We start from the raw sequence: 16394 nt of genomic DNA, 5'->3' as shown, positions 1-16394 counted from the left end.
AGGGGCCGTGTTTGGGAGGGGCCTGAGTCCAGGGGGAGGAGCCAGTGTCCAGGGGGCGGGGCCAGTGTGCAGGGGAGGGGCCTGAGCCCGGGGGGGTGATTGTGTCCAGCAGGGGGAGGAGCCTTTGTCTAGCGGGGGGAGGGGCCCATATCCAAGGGGCGGGGTCTGTGCCCAGGTGGCGGGTCCAGTGTCTAGGGGGGTGGGGCCTGTGCCCAGGGGGCTCATCAGGGGAGGAGCCTGTGGCTGGAGGGCGGGGCTTAGTTTCAAAGGCAAGGGTGAGGCCCCCTGACAGGTGCCCTGGGTCCATGGGAGGGACTTATACTCACCGTGGGGGAGGAGCTTCTCCCCAGGGGTGGGGCCTTAACCCAGCTGGTAGAGGGATTGCCGCTGTTCCCCAGCTCCCCTGCCCCAGAGATGGCTGCATCTCAGCACTGGACAAGCCAGCCCCGTGTTGCATTATGAGTAGCTGTTCCCTGGCTGCCCCTCAGTGCCAGGTGAGCCCTGCCCATGTGGTGTTATATGCGGCTGTTCCCCAGCTGCCCCACCCCAGAGGTGGCTGCATCTCAGAGCCAGGTGAGCCCTCCCCATGCAGCGTTATATGCAGCTGTTCCCCAGCTGCCCTAAACCTTGTTTAATGCTAGCTAAAGTCAGATCAGTGCAAACCACAAGGGGCAGGTCTCCTGGGTTCCCTGCCACCTTTCGCAGGGCGGGCCCTCCTTTCTCTGTGCTTCCCAACTTCAGAACGGACATAGGGCACTGTCCTGCCGCCCAGGGTTAAGGTGTCAAGTGACTGTGAGGTGCTCAGATACTGTAGCAATGGGGGACAGAGAAGTACCTAAAATATAGACCCCCCCCCCCCAGCTCTAATCTACTAGCCCCCACTCCCCTCCCAGAGCCAGGGAGAGAACCCAGGAGTCCTGGCTCCCAGCCCCCCCGCTCTAACCACCAGACCCCACTCCCCTCCCAGAGCCAGGGAGAGAACCCAGAAGTCCTAGCTCCCAGCCCCCGGCTCTAACCACCAGACCCCTCCCTTCCCAGAGCTGCCGAGAGAACCCAGGAGTCCTGCCCTCACTCCCCTCCCAGAGCCAGGGAGAGAACCCAGGAGTCCTGGCTCCCAGCCCCCGGCTCTAACCACCAGACCCCTCCCTTCCCAGAGCTGCCGAGAGAACCCAGGAGTCCTGCCCCCACTCCCCTCCCAAAGCCAGGGAGAGAACCCAGGAGTCCCGGCTCCCAGCTCTGGAGCTAGAGGGCATCCATTGGCTGTCTTGATCGCCCGCCCCGTCTCATCCCATCCGGCTCCCGATTGGCCGAGCCGAGCCGTCTCCCCTTCCCATAGGAGGCTGCGCCGATCCTCCCCGCCCCCAAATTTAAAGGGGATTAGCTCCCCCTCCCCCTCCCCCCGGGAGAGCCGGGCCGCAGGACGGGCCGCGCGGGGACAGACGGACCTGGAGGGAGAGGCTCGCAGCAAAGGTACCAGGGCCCCGCGCGAGCCACAGCTGGAGGGAGGGGAGAGCAGGGAGACCCCCCCTCTCCCCCACATCTGGATTCAGCCACCAGTGCAGCTGTTTAGGCGACCCCCGCCATTCCCGCCACATCTGGATCCAGCCACCAGTGCAGCTGTTTAGGCGACCCCCCCCCCATTCCCACCACATCTGGATGCAGGGACCAGTGTGGCTGCAGAGGGGGAATCCCACCCCTGGCCACCTCTGGCCACATCTGGATGTCATTGCCGGTCTCCCAGGCTTCTTACTTGGGGGGCGAGGGGGGTTATCAAGACATGTTGCTGGGGGGGGGGGATGGGGCGGGGGGGAGCCTGCCTCCCCACAGCGTTCCTAGTTCTCAAGTTGGGGTGATGTGCATTCCACTCATTCAATACTACCCCCCTTCCACCCTCACCCTACCACCCCCCTGTGGCCCAGCGGTCCCAGGCTGGATCAGGCCCTGGTTGAGCTATGTGAATCCTGGAAAACAGATAGATCAGTGTGCTAGGATTTGGGAAGATAGATAGATACGTGTATGGAGATGGATGGATGGATAGATGGAGAGAGAGATGGGTACATATGGGGAGGGAGGGATGGATGGATGGAGTGACAGATGGATGTTTATGGAGATGGATGGATAGATAAAGGGGTGTATATGGGGACAGATGGATCAGTGGGGGTGTAATGGAGATGGATGGATCGATAGAGGGGTGTGTAGGGGGATGGATGGATCAATAGACGGGTGTGTAGGGGGATGGGTAGATAGGTGCATAGGTAGGGGGTGGTGCAGGTTGGATGGATGGATAGAATCATTGTAATGTCAGGCTGGAAGGGATCTTGGGAAGTCACCAAGTCCAGCCCCCTGTGCTGAGATAGGACCTTTCATCTAACCGTCCACACATCCATCCATTCATTAACCATCCAACCATCCATTCATTAACCATCTAACCATCCACACATCCATCCATTCATTAACCATCCAATCATCCATTCATTAACCATCCACACATCCATCCATTCATCTAACCATCCAACCATCCATTCATTAACCATCTAACCATCCACACATCCATCCATTCATCTAACCATCCATTCATCACCCATCTAACCAGCCATTCATCATCCATCTAACCAGCCATTCATCAACCATCCACACATCCATCCATGAAGCCAGACAATCAAACATGCCAATATGTCTTGGCTTTTTCGGCTCCATGTCCTCTCCAGCAGCTCCTGTCCATCCTGGTTCTCCTTGACTCCCCCACCCCTCCCTTCTCTTTCAGGCCCTGGCGATGGCCACTTTCACCCGCCAGGAGTTCTACCAGCAGCTGCTGCAGGGCTGCATGATACCCACTGCCCAGCAGGGGCTGGAGCAGATCTGGCTCCTGCTGCTCATCTGCCTGGCATGCCGGCTGCTCTGGAGGCTGCGTAAGCAGGTGGCAGGGATGGATGGAAGACTGCAGGGAGGGTTGGTTGGAGGGTGGGTGGGTTGGATGGAGAGAAGGAGGGATGCATGGAGGGTTGGTTGGTGGGATGGATGGTAGGTTGGTGGGTTGGACGCATGGAGGGCTGGTTGGAGGGATGGAAGGTAGGTTGGTGGGTTGGACGCATGGAGGGCTGGTTGGTGGGATGGAAGGTAGGTTGGTGGGTTGGACGCATGGAGGGCTGGTTGGTGGGATGGAAGGTAGGTTGGTGGGTTGGACGCATGGAGGGCTGGTTGGCGGGATGGAAGGTAGGTTGGTGGGTTGGACGCATGGAGGGCTGGTTGGTGGGATGGAAGGTAGGTTGGTGGGTTGGACGCATGGAGGGCTGGTTGGCGGGATGGAAGGTAGGTTGGTGGGTTGGACGCATGGAGGGCTGGTTGGCGGGATGGAAGGTAGGTTGGTGGGTTGGACGCATGGAGGGCTGGTTGGCGGGATGGAAGGTAGGTTGGTGGGTTGGACGCATGGAGGGCTGGTTGGCGGGATGGATGGTAGGTTGGTGGGTTGGACGCATGGAGGGCTGGTTGGTGGGATGGAAGGTAGGTTGGTGGGTTGGACGCATGGAGGGCTGGTTGGAGGGATGGAAGGTAGGTTGGTGGGTTGGACGCATGGAGGGCTGGTTGGTGGGATGGATGGTAGGTTGGTGGGTTGGACGCATGGAAGGCTGGTTGGTGGGATGGAAGGTAGGTTGGTGGGTTGGACGCATGGAGGGCTGGTTGGTGGGATGGATGGTAGGTTGGTGGGTTGGACGCATGGAGGGCTGGTTGGGGGGATGGATGGTAGGTTGGTGGGTTGGACGCATGGAGGGCTGGTTGGTGGGATGGAAGGTAGGTTGGTGGGTTGGACGCATGGAGGGCTGGTTGGTGGGATGGAAGGTAGGTTGGTGGGTTGGACGCATGGAGGGCTGGTTGGAGGGATGGAAGGTAGGTTGGTGGGTTGGACGCATGGAGGGCTGGTTGGAGGGATGGAAGGTTGATTGGTGGGTTGGACGCATGGAGGGCTGGTTGGAGGGATGGATGGATGGAAGGTTGATTGGTGGGTTGGACGCATGGAGGGCTGGTTGGAGGGATGGATGGATGGAAGGTTGATTGGTGGGTTGAATACATGGAGGACTGGTTGGTGGGATGGAAGGTGGGTTGGACGCATGGAGGGCTGGTTGGTGGGATGGGTGTATGGAAGGTGGGTTCGTGGGTTGGACGGATGGACAGTTGGATGGATGGAAGTGTCCCCACCACAACTCCATGTCCCCCCTCCCCCAGCTCTGCCCGGCTATGCAAAGCACCTCAGCACGGTGGTGGGGGGGTTCTACGCCCTCCACCACTTCTTCCAGCTGCAGATGGTCTGGGTGGTGCTGCTCAGCCTGCTCTGCTACCTGGTTCTCTTCCTGTGCCGGCACTCGGCCCACCGTGGGGTCTTCCTCTCCATCACCATCCTCATCTACCTCCTCATGGGGTGAGGCCTGGGGGGGCGGGCTGGGCCTGGGAAGGGACACAGAGGGATTCTGGTCTGCAAAAACCTTCTGGGTGGAGGTGGGTGCATGGCGAGGATGGGGGGTGCATGATCCATGGAGAGGGGAAGGCCGGACCCATGAGGGGAAGGGGTCCCTGAAGCTAGGTGAGACCCCGCAACTCCCCGTAGGGACCCCAGCCGAGTCTAGCGAGTGGGAGGAGAAGTGGGAAGACTGGGTGGAAGGCAGCCCTGGGGTGGGGTGCAGCGATGTCTGGGGAGGGGAGCCAGCCCTTGGCTGGGGGGCTGGAGATCAGCTGATCTCACAGGGCGATCCCCACCCACCCCATTAGTTCCTCTCTCTGATACAGTCTCCGTCCTTCTCTCCGGCAGGGAGATGCACATGGTGGATACCGTGACCTGGCATAAAATGAGAGGTGAGACTCTGGGACTGGGACACGGGGCCCCCACTGGGACTGGGACACGGGGCCTTTCCCATCTAGGGGACGCCGGCTCCCATCCACCCCCAGGGCAAGGCGGGCTGGCTGGCGGAGGGGGTGGGGTGTCAGGACACCTGGGTTCTATCCCCAGCTCTGGGAGGGGAGTGGGGTCTAGTGGTTAGAGCAGGGGGGGCTGGGAGCCAGGACTCCTGGGTTCTCTCCCCTGTAGTCCCAGGGTACCCCACCCCCCGCCTGTCTCTCTCTCCGTGGCAGGGGCCCAGATGATTGTGGCGATGAAGGCCGTGTCCCTGGGCTTCGACCTGGACCGAGGGGAGCTCCCGGCCGTCCCCTCCCCCGTGGAGTTCATGGGCTACATCTACTTTGTGGGCACGGCCATCTTCGGGCCCTGGAGCCGCTTCCGCAGCTACCTCCAGGCGGTGGAGAGCCGGGCCCTGGTGAGAGTCGGGGTGTGGGGAGGGGGAACAGCGCCCCTGGTGGGGACACCCGGGACTGCGCCTGGCGGCCTGTCCCCTTTAGCGGGCGCCGGCTCCCCCCAGGGCAGGGACTGGCTGGCTCGGGGTGGGGAATGGGGCAGGGGCCTGTCCCCTCTAGGGGGCGCCGGCTCCCCTGTGCCCCCAGGGTGGGGATTGGCTGGCTCGGGGCGGGGGGTACACGACGGGACACGCTTGCTAAGTGGCCCTTCGCCCCGCAGAGCCTCCCCTGGCTGCGGAAGGTGTCCCGGAGCCTCCTCCTCTCCATCATCTGCCTCCTCGTCTCCACCTGCGTCGCCCCCTACCTGTTCTCCTACTTCATCCCGCTCTACGGCTACCGGCAGCTCAGGAAGTGAGTGTGTGCGTCCCCTCCCCCCACCCTAGGGAACAGGGGTTAGACCCCACGACCTCCTGCTCCCTCCCGCTCCGCTGCTGCAGGATCCTCCCAGTGTCCTCAAGGCCCCAGCTGGAGAGAACCCAGGAGTCCTGGCTCTCAGCCCCCCTGCTCTAACCCACTAGACCCCACCCTCCCCTAACTGAGCCAGGGAGGGAACCCAGGAGTCCGAGCTCCCAGCCCCCCCTGACCCCACTCTCCTCCCAGAGCCGGGGAGAGAACCCAGGAGTCCTGTCTCCCAGCCCCCCTGCTCTAACCACTAGACCTCACTCCTCCTTCACTTTTCCACCGGTACCTTGATCCCCTTGCTGCCCCCTCCGATGCCCAGCATCACCCCTCTGCCCCCCGCGAGAGGCGCCTCGCTGCCGCTGCGACTGAGAGCGGCCCCCAGGCCAGCGTCGGTCTCCGTCGCTCTCTGTTTCTCACTCCTTTCCCCTTCGCTCTGTGCTCCCGCTCCTTGCCCGGGATCCCGCCGGCCTCAGGAGGAAGCGCAAGGCCAGGTAACGGCAGCCCTGGCGTGCGCCGGGTTGGGGGTTCGCTCGCGGGTCGCGCCGCGGCTTGGCGAACGGCTCCTCCGAGCCACGGCCCATCGGCCCCCTCGCTCCATGACTCGCTCGCCCTCTGGCCTTGCCGTCCTGCAGCTGGCTTGTTGCCGCAGCGGCTCATTTGCCGCCCACCCCCGGCACTGAGGTCCTGGATCTCTGGCCAGGGTTCACTGCCCAGCTGCCACGGCCCGCAGCTGCATTCGCTCGGAGGTCTGTGGTTCTCAGTGACTCAGCCATGGCTGGCTCCGTGGCCCCGTGGCTTCTCCCGTGGCTTGGCGGCTAGCTCCCTGAGTCACTCGCTGGCTGGCCCCGTGGCTTCTCCCGTGGCTCGTGGCTAGCTCACTGAGTCACTCGCTGCGTGCCCCCATGGCTGGCTCCGTGCCTTCTCCCATGGCTCGGTGGCTAGCTCCCTGAGTCACTCACTGCGTGCCCCCATGGCTGGCTCCGTGGCCCCGTGGCTTCTCCCGTGGCTCGGTGACTAGCTCCCTGAGTCACTCGCTGCGTGCCCCCATGGCTGGCCCCGTGGCTTCTCCCATGGCTCGGTGGCTAGCTCCCTGAGTTACTCACTGTGTGCCCCCATGGCTGGCTTGCTCCGTGGCTGCCTCGCTCCGTGACTCGGTGGCCAGCTCGCTCCGTGGCTGCCTCGCTCTGTGACTCGGTGGCCGGCTCGCTCCCTGCATGGCCCCCTGGTTCTCCACCTGATAGTTTCTCCTTGAATTTCCCGGGTTCTGCCTCTGCCCACACCGCCCAGGGGCTTGGCAGTGAGGTGAGTGGGAGGCCGGCCGCGGTGGGAGCCGGGCCCTGCCCCTCTCTGGGAGCAGGGTTCCCGTGGGCTGACCCCCATCCCACCAACCTACGCAGGTGGCTCCGGGCCTACGAAAGCGCCATCTCCTTCCACTTCAGCAGCTACTTTGTGGGATTCCTCTCCGAGGCCACGGCCACGCTGGCTGGGGCGGGATTCACCGAGGAGAAGGACAACCTCAAATGGTGAGTAGCGGGGGAGAGAACCCAGGCGTCCTGGCCCCCAGCCACCCTGCTCTAACCACTAGACACCACTCCCCTCCTAGAGCTGGGGAGAGAACCCAGGAGTCCTGGCCCCAAGCCACCCTGCTCTAACCACTAGGCACCACTCCCCTCCTAGAGCTGGGGAGAGAACCCAGGAGTCCTGGCCCCAAGCCACCCTGCTCTAACCACTAGGCCACACTTTTTCCCCCTCCCCCCCCGAGCCAGGGAGAGACTCCAGGAGTCCTGGCCCCCAGCCCCTCTGCTCTAAGCACTAGACCCCACCCCCTTCCCAGGGCTGGGTAGAGAACCCAGGCGTCCTGACTGCTCACTCTCTCTCTCCTGGCAGGGACCTGACGGTGTCCCGACCCTTGAATGTCGAGCTGCCCCGGTCGATGGTGGAAGTCGTCACCAGCTGGAACCTGCCCATGTCCAGTTGGCTCAATTCCTGTAAGTTCCACTAGGGGGCGCTGGGGGGAGCGGGGCAGGAGCTGGCTGTGGGGGGAGCTCCTGGCTATTACATCCCGGATCTTTCCCAGCAGGGGGCGCTGTGGGGCGCGTGGGGGGTGGAATCTTCTGGCTATTCCATCCCGGATCTTTCCCAGCAGGGGGCACTATGGGGCACGGGCAGGGGGGGAATCTCCTGGCTATTCCATCCCTGATCTCTCCCAGCAGGGGGCGCTGTGGGGCGCGGGGGGGGGGGGGAATCTCCTGGCTATTCCATCCCTGGTCTCTCCCAGCAGGGGGCGCTGTGGGGAGCGGGGCAGTTTGGTAGATTTACACACACACGGTGTTTCCTTGCAGATGTCTTTAAGAACAGCCTGCAACTGGGGACTTTCTCCGCTGTCATTGTCACGTACGCCGCCAGCGCCCTCCTGCATGTAAGTTTTGGGGGGGTTGCGGAGAGGGGGGCAAATGGGGGAGCAGCCCCCCCCCCCCCGGCTGGCCACTGGCTGATGTCTCCCCCTCTCCTCCTCATCCCCAACCCCAGGGACTCAGCTTCCACCTGGCTGCCGTGCTGCTCTCTCTGGGATTCATCACCTACGTGGAGCATGGTAAGTTTCCCTGGGGCCCGGACGGGCCCTTGAAGAGCTGGCGGCTGTGTGCCCTATGCCCCGTAGTGCTCCCTGCCTGAGGGGGATTCTCCGTCTGCCTTTGGAGGGGTTGTGTGACAGCATGATCTGTGCGGGGGGAGGGGGGTAAATACACACACCCACACAGAGCAGGGCCCATCCCCTCCTCTAGGGGGTAGCAGGGACACAGACACTGTGCAGCGAAGTGTGTCCTATGCCCCGTACTGTCACACACACCCCAGGGGGATTTTCCTCAATCTCCAGGGCCAGTGTCCTGCTCTCACGTCTTTCTTTTCTCCCAAGTCCTCCGGAAGCGCCTCTCTGTCATCTTTGACGCCTGTCTCCTCTCCAAGCGCTGCCCGCCCGGCTGTCCCCACCGCCATAACACGGTGAGCCCACACCTGGGTTCAATCCCCAGCTCTGGGAGCAGAGTGGGGTCTAGTGGGTTAGAGCCGGGGGGGCTGGGAGCTAGGACTCCTGGGTTCTCTTCCCGGCTCTGGGAGGGGAGTGGGGTCTAGTGGTTAGAGCAGGGGGGCTGGGAGCCAGGACTCCTGGGTTCTATCCTTAGGCAGGAGGTGAGTGCAGGGTGACAGAGGTCTCCCTGAGGTTGGTAGGGGATTGGAAGGGAAGGACATGGGTGGGGGTCTCTGAACTGGGATCTTTCTCCCGCAGAATCCCTGGGTTCGGCTGCTGAACCTGCTTTTCGGCGCTCTGGCTGTCTTCCACCTGGCCTACTTGGGCTCACTCTTCGACATCGACGCTGACGACACCGTAGAGGAGCAGGTAGGGCGGTGAAGTCCGACTGTACATCAGTCATCAGCAGAAACAGGCAGCCCTACCCTCCTGATCTCCAACTGTACCTCAGTCATCCCAGGAAACAGGCCCCCCTACCCAACTGGGATCCAACTGTATCTCGGTCACCCCCAAGAACAGGCAGCCCAGCCTCCTGCTCTCTGATTGTATGTCACTTAACCCCAGGGAACAGGCATCCCTCCCGTCCAGATTTTTTACTGTACCTCAGTCCCTGCTTTGATGGGATCTGACCTTGTCACCACAGGGACAGTTGTTCCTACCCTCCTAACTCTCAGCTGTACCTGAGTCACAGGCGGCCCAACCCACTGGGCTCCCGACTGTCCCCCAGCACCCCAGAACACAGGCGTTCCTGCCCCCAACTGTAGCGTCTCTCTCTGCCGCAGGGTTACAGCATGTCCTACACCATCTACAAGTGGTCGGAGCTGAGCTGGGCCAGCCACTGGGTCACCTTCGGCTGCTGGGTCTTCTACCGCCTCATCGGCTGAGCTGGACTGGGACACAGAGACACCGGGAGGTGGGGGGTGTCCTGGTGTGATCTGACTGTACCTCCCACAGCCCCTACTGAGACCATCGGACACAACCTCAAGAGCTGGTGGGCTTCAGCTGGGGCCTCTGGCCCCAAGGCATGGGCAGGAGGTGATGGGCATCAGGGACTGGGTGGGGGGGCTAGTGGCCCCATGGGGAATCACAGTCCCTGTCCCCTGCTCACTGGCCAGCCATTAACCTCTCCCTGCCTTGAAATGAACTGGATGGCCAAGAACTGTACGATGGATCCGGATCCCACTTCTGCCACCATCTTATAGGTGCAGAGAGGGGGAACAGACACCATAGAGAGTGACCTCTATCTGTGCATCTCCCCCACTGAAACAATACGACCTGGTCCTCTCTAGGAACTGGAGGACTGAGATCTCTATAGTTGATTCAGCCCCCATGGCTCCCCCTGTGTTGTTTGAATGGAGAGAACAGACACCATAGAGAGCGGCCTCTATTAGTGCATCCCCCCCCCCACCTATATAACATGTCCTGGTCCTCTCTAGGAACTGGAGGACCGAGATTTCTATGGTCAGTTTGGCTCCCACGCCTACCACCATGTTGTAGGAGCAGAGTGAGAGAACAGACACCATGGAGAATGACCACACACACTCCATTCACCGTGCCCTGGTCCTCTCTAGGAACTGGAGGACCGAGATCTCTGTGGTCGATTCCCATCCCACCCTGTTGTCGCAGCAGAGAGAAAAGGGACACTGCCACCCAAGGAAGGACACACCCCGGCCCCCGCCCAGAACTCCTCCCCATGCAGCGTCCCCTCTAGGACCTGCACGACCAAGAACTCTGTGAGTTTATATGGCCCGAGTTACAGCTGCTACCCCCATCCCCCCAACCCCCGAACCTGCCAAGGGTGGGGGACAGGAACGTACTGTACTTAGCTTAGAAAAAGGGATTTTTTAAAACAGAAAACTCCCAAGTGTCGGATTTGTTACCTGTAAAATAAATAATAAAACCCATGTGTGCGCAGAACCACACTGCCTCCTGCTGGCTGGATTGCTTAATGAGCCATTCACGCTTTAATAGTAACGCGTCGTTAATCGATGGTGGGGCTTCTCATTTCAAACTCAAGCCTTTTGCACCCATTCATGCGTCATTATTAATACTTTGCATTATCACCAGGATCAGGTCCCCTGTTGCAATGGGGGCTGCCCGGCCCCCCCATATCTCCCCACCAGACTGAGATTGGGGGGGCCTCCATTGTGCCAGACAGACACCCCCACTGAGAGCAGAGCCCCATCATGCCAGGTGCTAGAGTAACCCGCTCGACCCCGCTTCCCTCCCAGGGCTGGGGCTAGAACCCAGGAGTTGGGAGCTCGCCGTCTAGTGGCAGAGAGTTCCACAGGCCTCAGCCACCGAACCGTTCGCCGCTGCCCAGCAAGGGGAGGAAGCCGGACTTGGACCCCGTTACCTGGCGCTCGCACCTGGGCTGGGTCAATGATTAATTAATATGGTGACTAATGAGGAAGGTTCCTTCCTTGCGGGGGTGGGGGCAGCGGAAGCTGGAAACAGAGAATCAAGGACGCCGGGTGGTGTCTGAAGAGAGGGGAGGGTTGAAATGGCGCGGCCCCAAAACTGCACCCACCACAGCGGCCAGTTCCCCCTGTCCTCCGAGATCTTCCAAGGTGGGACCCAGGCGTCCGGGCGCCCCGAGGACCAGAGTGGAGGGCGGGGGAGCATGCAGCCGGGGGGGGGGGGAATCAGGCCCGAATGGAGGGGGACTCCCTGGGGGAGGGGTCAGCCCAGGGAGGGCACTTGGGGGGAGCAGGAGCACTGTGGGGCTCAGGCTCACCCCTCCCCCCTCTCTCTGCCTTCGCCCCCTCACCCCCTAGTGTTCCAAGCCCAGCTATGGATCTTCCTCATTCCCACGGCCCTGGGCCTGGTGCAGCTGGGCCTGTTCCTGGAGCAGACGGGCTTCTTTCTACGCCGCCTGGGCGCCTCCCGCAGAACCAGCCTCTCCCTCTGGATCCTGGGGGTCTACCCGGTAAGGCAGGAGAGAACCCAGGAGTCCGGGCTCCCAGCCCCCCCGCTCTCACCACCAGACCCCACTCCCCTCCCAGAGCTGGGAGTGAACCCAGGTGTCCTGGCCCCCAGCCCCGCACTGGTCTAACCACTAGACCCCACTCCCTCCCCAGAGCTAGGGATGGAACCCAGGAGTCCGGGCTCCCCTGACACTGGTCTCTGCTCCATCCTCAGGTGTTCAGCATCATGTCCCTCATTGGCATGTACATCCCCCGATCCTCCTTCGTCTGCAACTTTGTGGCGAACATGTGAGTGTCCGGGAAGCAGGGGGCGGGACTTAAGTTAAAGAGGAGGGGCATAGTGAGGCAGCGTTATGTGCAGCTGTTCCCCAGCTGCCCCGCCCCAGAGGTGGCTGCATCTCAGCACCAGGCGAGCCGTCCCTGTGCAGCGTTATGTGCAGCTGTTCCCTGGCTGCCCCGCTCCAGAGGTGGCTGCATCTCAGCACCAGGCGAGCCGTCCCTGTGCAGCGTTATGTGCAGCTGTTCCCTGGCTGCCCCGCCCCAGAGGTGGCTGCATCTCAGCACCAGGCGAGCCGTCCCTGTGCAGCGTTATGTGCAGCTGTTCCCTGGCTGCCCCGCCCCAGAGGTGGCTGCATCTCAGCACCAGGCGAGCCGTCCCTGTGCAGCGTTATGTGCAGCTGTTCCCTGGCTGCCCCGCCCCAGAGGTGGCTGCATCTCAGCACCAGGCGAGCCGTCCCTGTGCAGCGTTATGTGCAGCGGTTCCCCCAGCTGTCCCACCCCAGCATCAGCAGCATCTCAATGCCACCTTGCCTGCCCCGTCTCCGCAGCTACCACTCCATCACCCTGTGGAAATTCCTGGACTTGGTGACCGATTTCTTTGGGGGTTCGGCCCGCATGGTCCAGCGCCTGCGGGGTCAGCACGTGGCCCCAAACCCCTTCCCCTGCTGCTGCTGCTGCTGCCTCCCCAACATTTCCACCAGCTGGTAAGTGCCCGGCCCTGCTTGCCCTGCACCCCTCTGCTCGGTGCCAAGTCAGTGCCCCAGGTAGCGGCACAAGCAGACGCCCGGCTTCCGGCAGGTCCTTAGACCTCAGCAAGCCAAGCACCCCGCTGTGCCCGGGTCTCCAGCCGCAGCCATGGTGGGTTCCCGTGCCCGGCTGGCCTCCGTGCCCAGCCCATGTGGGTCGGGTTCTTCTGTTGTTCCGAGGCACATGGGTTTGACGTGCCAGCCCCCTAACCCGGAGCCACAATGGGCCCCTTTAGGTTAGAATCGATGACTCCAGCGTGGGTCATCAGTAGATCTCCAAGCACCTTACACAGATTGAAACAAGTGCTCCACCTGGATTCCTCGGCTCTCCCCGTCCCTGAGATCCCCCGTTCAGCCCCTTTCCCATGGTCTCTTCCAATTGCCTGCCTGGCCCAACACCACTGGCGTACAGGACACCCGCTCTGCCGCCTCCCCCCTTGGAGAAATCAGCCCCTTTGCCCCCAACCGGGAGCCAGACGAAGAAGGGAAACTGAGGCACACCTCGGGTCCACCCACATTCCTACCTTCTCCATTCTGGGCCGCAGCAAGGCTGGGACCTCTCTCCCCAAGTCAGGCAAGGCAGCCCAAGGGGGAGATGGATCATCTCAATCTCTCCCATTTAAGCTGTTCCCTCATTGGAGCAGGGGGTCTGGTCGCTGGGTCTCCCACCTCCCAGCGCCGTAACCACTAGGCTGCACCATCATTCTCGCTCTGGGGCCCTGTGGCTGAGTGGAGGAGGTGGAGCTGCCATCTAGGGAGTCCCCTTAGGCTGGTCACCCCCATGTCTCACCCGCTCCCCACCCGCAAGGTCCAACCTGCGCTGGATGACCCTGGCCGTGTACCAGCTGTCCATCATCAGGACCATCCTCTTCTTCGTCACGCTCATCCTCTGGACCGACGAGAAGTACGACTACGGTGATGTGAGTCGCTCTGGCCCCATGTCGTCCCCTCCCCCTCCCCGGCATGGGGTGGGCAGACCGCTCGGGGTAGAGGGGGTAACTCGTCCACCGAGGGCAGGGAATGGCGACACCAGCTTAGCATTGGGGTTGCGTGTGAAGATGGAGTGTAGGTTGGGATGGGTCAACTGTTACCCAGGGGTGTAGCATCAGGTGTTACCCTGGGGGTTGGGTTGAGGCTGGGTGTTACCCTTGGGCATTGGGTTGGATGTTACCCTAGAGCATTGGGCTGAGGTTGTTCCACTTGGGCACTGGGTTGGGCCGGGCATTACCCTTGGGCATGGGATTGTGCTGAGGTTGGGCATTACCCTTGGGCATGGGATTGTGCTGAGGTTGGGCATTACCCTTGGGCATGGGATTGGGTTGAGGTTGGGCATTACCCTTGGGCATGGGATTGGGTTGAGGTTGGGCATTACCCTTGGGGAGGGGGGGTTAGGTTGGGTTGAGGTTGGGCATTACCCTTGGGCATTGCGCTGAGGCTGGGCACTACCCTTGGGTATTGGGTTGGGCATTAACCTTGGGCATCAGGTTGAGTTGACTTTGGGCATTACCCGTCAGAGTTGGGTTGAGCGTTACCCCTGGGTGTTGGGCAGAGATTGGGCATCACCCTCAAGGTTGGGCTGAATGTTACCCGTAGACACTGGGATGGGTTGAACGTTCTCCTTGGGCATTGGGTCGAGCTTGGACTTTACCGGTGGGCGTTGGGTAAGGCTGGCATTACTCTTGGCCATGGGGTTGTGTTGAGCTTGGGTGTTCTCCCTAGGCAGGAGGTTGGGCTGAGGCTCGCCCCAGGGCGCTGGGCACTACTCGGGGGCACTGAGTTGGGTTGAGCATTATCCTTGCGCATGGGGTGGGGTTGGATGGAGGTTTCTGTGTTATCTGGGGCGTAGGGTTAAGCTGAAGATGGGCGTTCCCCTTGGGTGTGGGAGTGAGCTGGTTGGGCGTTCCCCTTGGGTGTGGGAGTGAGCTGGTTGGGCGTTCCCCTTGGGTGTGGGAGTGAGCTGGTTGGGCGTTCCCCTTGGGCGTGGGAGTGAGCTGGTTGGGCGTTCCCCTTGGGCGTGGGAGTGAGCTGGTTGGGCGTTCCCCTTGGGCGTGGCAGTGAGCTGGTTGGGCGTTCCCCTTGGGTGTGGCAGTGAGCTGGTTGGGCGTTCCCCTTGGGTGTGGGAGTGAGCTGGTTGGGCGTTCCCCTTGGGTGTGGGAGTGAGCTGGTTGGGCGTTCCCCTTGGGCGTGGGAGTGAGCTGGTTGGGCGTTCCCCTTGGGCGTGGCCGTGAGCTGGTTGGACGTTCCCCTTGGGCGTGGGGCTGGGCGTTACCCTACAGAGGGAGGGGGCCTGGCAGACCACCCAGCCCCATCTTCTGACCCCCGGCCTCTCCCGCAGGTGAGCTACACCAACCCCAACTCCTACATCAACGCCATCATCGGGATCTCTACCCTGCTGTCCTTCTACGGCTACCTGCTCTTCTACAAGGCCACCAAGCCGGCCCTGGCCGGCTACAACCTGGGCTCCAAGTTCATCTGCATCATCCTGGTCCTTGTGGTGTGCGGCCTGCAGAGCGGCATCCTGGAGACCATGGGGGCTCTGGGGGCCATTCCCTGCCAGCCTCCGCTCTCGGCCGATACCCGCTCCCAGAGTGAGTCCGCCCGCAGCAATCCCCCGGGGCGGCGCTAGGGGGCGCCGTGCTGCGGGGAGCAGGGTGGGGGCAAGGGGCGCGCTCCCCTGGCAGCCAGTGCCAGGCACTAGGGGGCGCCGTTCTAACCTCGCCGCTCTCCCTTCCCAGTTATCTACTACTACTCCCTGGTGGTGGAGATGTTCCTCATCAGCCTCTTCGCCCGTTACTGTTTCCGACGGGACGAGCTCACCCCGGAGAGCCCCACCGGCACCAGGAACCAGGCCTCCCAGACGCAGGCGCCCCCTAGAGGCGCTGGGGAGGACAGCGCCTCCCTGACAGGCCTCAACCCCTGCTGCTCCCCCGACGAGAGCCTCTGCCGAATCGAGCACACGCCGCTGGATCGCTTCCATTTCAGCCCCGGCTTCCCCCGACCCGGCGGGGAGCTGAGCCAGGGCTGGCCAGCTGGAACTCCCCCGGGGGCCCTCGAGATGGGAGAGCTGAGTCCCGGGGTCCCAGCGAATGGGTCTCCCCCCAGGAAAACCAACGCCCATCCCAACGGAGTCCAGAACCAACCCGGCACCCCTGACGTCACCGTGGTATAAGCGGGACCCCACCCCACATGGGGCAGGGAGGAGGCAGAGGTAGAAGACAGATGGTGTTAATCTGCGGAACTCCCTGCTACAGGAGACGGCAGGAGGCGACGCTTCCCAAGAGAATGGCGGGGGGGGACTGGTTGACCCCCAGAAAGAATGGGGATGAGGCAGGAGCTGGAGATCAAATGCTAAGTGCTGTTGTATAATTGGGGTGATCTAGGGACCCCCTGTTCTTACGAATGGTGGGGGATATGAAACCGCTGTGTCGCGGGAGGCCTCTCTGTCTACCCAGCGCGGCTGCTAAGTCTTTAAGCAGAGACCTCCCAGAGGACGCACCGGAAGAGCCACTCGGCGAGGCAGAGCGGGAGGGGGGCGCCTGTGTTATTTCGGGGTTGGGGGGGTCTGCATTTCTCATTAATATCGTGTCTGACCCTGTTTCCCCGGCTGCATCTAGGGCAGGCGAAGGAGGCTCAGAGTACGCAGACCAGCAGCTCTGTGGGGCGGGGCCCGTCGCT

The 16394-nt window shown here is 62.2% G+C and overlaps 2 protein-coding genes across 2 annotated transcripts; both read left to right on the top strand.

Moving 5' to 3' along the window:
* Positions 1 to 269: 269 nt before the first annotated feature.
* LOC123357062 (protein-serine O-palmitoleoyltransferase porcupine-like) lies at positions 270 to 10599 on the top strand. The gene is made up of 13 exons (XM_045000315.1): positions 270 to 494; positions 2765 to 2909; positions 4222 to 4414; positions 4802 to 4845; positions 5122 to 5303; positions 5561 to 5691; positions 7140 to 7265; positions 7630 to 7730; positions 8085 to 8161; positions 8272 to 8335; positions 8657 to 8742; positions 9026 to 9136; positions 9550 to 10599. Exons 1-13 carry the CDS (start codon positions 306 to 308, stop codon positions 9649 to 9651), a joined length of 1551 nt encoding a protein of 516 aa, XP_044856250.1. The 5' UTR covers positions 270 to 305; the 3' UTR covers positions 9652 to 10599.
* Positions 10600 to 11221: 622 nt separating this feature from the next.
* On the top strand, positions 11222 to 16230 carry LOC123357103 (organic solute transporter subunit alpha-like). The gene is made up of 7 exons (XM_045000416.1): positions 11222 to 11337; positions 11545 to 11696; positions 11909 to 11982; positions 12522 to 12677; positions 13528 to 13639; positions 15055 to 15307; positions 15455 to 16230. Exons 1-7 carry the CDS (start codon positions 11271 to 11273, stop codon positions 15886 to 15888), a joined length of 1248 nt encoding a protein of 415 aa, XP_044856351.1. The 5' UTR covers positions 11222 to 11270; the 3' UTR covers positions 15889 to 16230.
* Positions 16231 to 16394: the final 164 nt, after the last annotated feature.

Source organism: Mauremys mutica, unplaced genomic scaffold, assembly GCF_020497125.1.
Source record: "Mauremys mutica isolate MM-2020 ecotype Southern unplaced genomic scaffold, ASM2049712v1 000298F_np12_obj, whole genome shotgun sequence".
Classification (NCBI taxonomy): Eukaryota; Metazoa; Chordata; order Testudines; family Geoemydidae; genus Mauremys; species Mauremys mutica.
Note: the sequence above shows the minus strand (reverse complement) of the source record. Positions and strands in the feature narration are given on the sequence as shown.